Source organism: Myotis davidii, unplaced genomic scaffold (genome assembly GCF_000327345.1).
Source record: "Myotis davidii unplaced genomic scaffold, ASM32734v1 scaffold1051, whole genome shotgun sequence".
Classification (NCBI taxonomy): Eukaryota; Metazoa; Chordata; class Mammalia; order Chiroptera; family Vespertilionidae; genus Myotis; species Myotis davidii.
The window spans coordinates 83415-87096 of record NW_006282264.1 but is presented as its reverse complement, the minus strand read 5'-3'; the positions used below and the strand labels follow the sequence as shown (position 1 = coordinate 87096).

Sequence of the window (3682 nt, the reverse complement as noted above, 5' to 3'; positions counted from 1 at the left end):
GCCGTGTCCCCCGGCCTGCCTCCCCGATTGCTCCCGGCCGCGCCTGCAGCAGCACGCGCCTTGCTCCCACCGAGGTCCCGGCGCCCGGGCCGCCACTGGCCTGCGTCGCCCCTCGGAATGAAGGTGTTCCGTAGGAAGGCGCTAGTGCTGTGCGCAGGCTATGCGCTGCTGCTTGTGCTCACCATGCTTAACCTCCTGGACTACAAGTGGCACAAGGAGCCGCTACAGCAGTGCAGTCCCGACGGGCCGCTAGGTGCTGCGGCAGGGGTGGCTGGGGACGGCTGGGGGCGCCCGAGGCCTCCTCCAGCTGTGTCGCATGGCGCACACACCCGCTTGGACCCCCGCACCCCGTACCGCTCCCCCGCTGCCCCTGTCCTAGGGGCTGCACAGGCAGCGGAGGCGGGGGCCGTGGTCCCTTCCGGCAATAGCACTCGCAGCTCCAGGGGCGGTGATATTAAACGGCAGTTGGTGTACGTGTTCACCACATGGCGCTCAGGCTCGTCCTTCTTCGGGGAGCTCTTTAACCAGAATCCCGAGGTATTCTTCCTATACGAGCCAGTGTGGCACGTGTGGCAAAAACTGTACCCGGGGGACGCCGTGTCTCTGCAAGGGGCAGCGCGGGACATGCTGAGCGCTCTCTATCGCTGTGACCTCTCAGTCTTTCAGCTGTACAGCCCTGCTGGCAGCGGGGGGCGCAACCTCACCACACTGGGCATTTTTGGCGCTGCCACCAATAAGGTCGTGTGCTCTTCGCCGCTTTGCCCTGCCTATCGCAAAGAGGTCGTGGGGCTGGTGGACGATCGTGTGTGCAAGAAGTGTCCACCCCAACGCTTGGCACTCTTCGAAGAAGAGTGCCGCAAGTACCACACGCTGGTCATCAAGGGCGTGCGTGTCTTCGATGTGGCCGTGTTGGCGCCACTACTTCGCGACCCGGCCTTGGACCTCAAGGTCATCCACCTGGTGCGTGATCCTCGTGCTGTGGCCAGCTCACGCATCCGCTCGCGCCACGGTCTCATCCGTGAGAGCCTGCAGGTGGTACGCAGCCGGGACCCGAGAGCCCATCGCATGCCATTCCTGGAGGCTGCTGGCCACAAGCTGGGTGCCAAGAAGGAGGGTGTGGGTGGCCCAGCAGACTACCATGCACTTGGGGCTATGGAGGTCATCTGCAACAGCATGGCCAAGACACTGCAGACAGCCCTGCAGCCCCCTGACTGGCTACAAGGCCACTACCTAGCGGTGCGGTACGAGGACCTGGTGGGAGACCCCGTCAAGACCCTACGGAGGGTGTACGACTTTGTGGGACTGCTGGTGAGCCCTGAAATGGAGCAATTTGCCTTGAACATGACCAGTGGTTCGGGTTCCTCCTCCAAGCCTTTTGTGGTATCTGCCCGTAATGCCACACAGGCAGCCAACGCATGGCGGACTGCCCTCACCTTTCAGCAGATCAAACAAGTGGAGGAATTTTGCTATCAGCCCATGGCTGTGCTGGGCTATCAGAGGGTGAATAGCCCGGAGGAAGTCAAAGACCTCAGCAAAACCCTGCTCCAAAAGCCCCGGCTCTGAGGGTTTCTTGGGAGGCCTGACTGGAGGTGGGAGGCACCCAAAGGAAGTCTGTTGAGGTGGGAGACAATCCACCCACAGGGGACTGTGGTGTGTTTAAACAGAAACAGTCCAGACCCAAGCTGAGGAAGCCCACATATTCTATTATAGATGTATTATATAAATAACCACACAGACATTTGCTGTCAGTGTTCCCAGTCTTGCATTTCAAGAACAATCACAATACATACATATCTCAGAAAAGGCGAGACTTGAAAGTTCTGACCAGCTGCCTTCCTGTCCTCTCCCTGCCTTTTCTCTCTTTCCCGTTCCCCGAGGTCTTACCCTCTCTCCTACCTGCCCTGCATTTTGAAGTGGGATACTGATTAAATCAAGATCCAGTAACCCAAATCTTGTTTACAAAGTTTTTGTGGTATCTGTGAACATGTAGTAGCGTAATTTGGATGTGGGGTGAGGGAATAAAAAAAGGGGAAGTGGCCCAGGAGCAGAAAGCCCCATTGGGAATAATAAACCAAGGAGGCATTCATTTAAAGTAGACTTCTCTGTAAAAGCAAAGGTTATATGTGAGTATTAATAAAGAAGATAATAAATAATACTAATTTTTATACTTGCCTCCATTACTTTGGATTTACCTGTGTTGATCTGTAGCTTCAAACAAAATCTGCTTCCCATTCCTGAACTCCCATTTCCAGTCTGTTTCCTAGAGAACAGTTAAGATGGGTGGGAGCAGCTTCTTGCTCCCTGGGAGTTGTTTTCTTACATGTAAATTGTAGTCTGTCAGGTGCCAAGGAATGGGGAAACATCATCAAATTCAAAACCAAGTCAGGAGCGCAGAAAGAATAAAGCATTCGATGTTAATTAATGAGTTAAGACTGGGGAATCCTGAAGCAGAGAATAATGTTTCAGTCCTGAGTTTAGTTCAGAAAAAAGATTTTTTAAAAAAGAAAAGTATGTAATTAAAAAGTATTTCCGATTATTAGAACACAGACCTCATATGTTAGTGTGATCATATTGTGACAATGGTAGCAACTTCTTGGGTTAGAAAAGTAAGAGAAGTATATGTATATGGCATGTCTTTCTGCTTCTGACACATTATGTGAAGGCATATGAAAAGGAAGTTTCACCTGAGAAGTGTAAGGGCACTTACAGGCTCTTCCTTGCTTTTGATCCAAATTAGTACAAAAGAGAATGTGAATTTATAATGGTTTATTTGGGATGCCCCTGGGGCATGCTGCTTTTCTTTATCATAGTTCCTAAAAGTAAAAGTGCAGAGAAACTATAACATGTGCCGACAGTATAAGGTTGCAGCTGAAAGCTTCTTTCAGATATGAAAATAAACTATGAGCTAGTTAGTGTGTTGGATTTTGAGATTTGGTGTTTTCCACGGAGGAACCCATTGCAATTTTCCTCAGTGGCGTTGCTGCTGCACTGAGCCCATTGTGTGGGAGCATTTTGCAGAATGTCATATTACAATGTTACCAAACCTAAAAAGAAATGAGACAGTGTAATTACATATTACATTAAATGGGATACAAGTTCAATATAATTATGAGATCTCTGCAGGCCAACTTGTATAGGTTAAATGCTGAGGATTTTATTTTAAGGAAAGAATATTAAAAAATATGTACATGGGAAATATTTTGACATAGGATGATTCTTAAGTATAATTTTCATTATGTGAAATCTATACTGTTAAGAATTCCAAGGTAAATAAGCACAAAGGTTTAAACAAGATGTATTTAGCAGTGGATTTTATAACGAATTCTAGAATGGCTTATTTTTAATTTACTAAAATAGTTTATAATATTGTGTTTCTTAAGCCCTATTACAGCTATAACATAGTTCATGTTTTCAATGATAGCTTCATGGTAGTGCCTATGCTGAATTATCTTCAGCATCAGAATATTTGTAATAGCTTTAATTTAAGAATACATTAAAATTAAATGAACAAAATAAATATTAATGTTGGGTGAGTATAGATGAAACAGCTTTGTGAGGAAATTAAGACAGCATAATTAAGAAGCAATTACTCAGAATAAAATAACCATTTAAAAAGAAATTTCATGTGGCATTCAGCTCTTCTCACTTAAGCACAGAAAATTCATGCTTAGTTTCTCAGTGA

General features: G+C 47.4%; 1 protein-coding gene across 1 annotated transcript; it reads left to right on the top strand.

Annotated features, from left to right (window-relative positions):
• CHST2 (carbohydrate (N-acetylglucosamine-6-O) sulfotransferase 2) lies at positions 1–2171 on the top strand (the record flags this gene model as incomplete). The annotated part of the gene is made up of 1 exon (XM_006752800.2): positions 1–2171. A coding segment is annotated over one exon (1563 nt), but the record flags the coding sequence as incomplete, so codon positions are not given.
• Positions 2172–3682: the final 1511 nt, after the last annotated feature.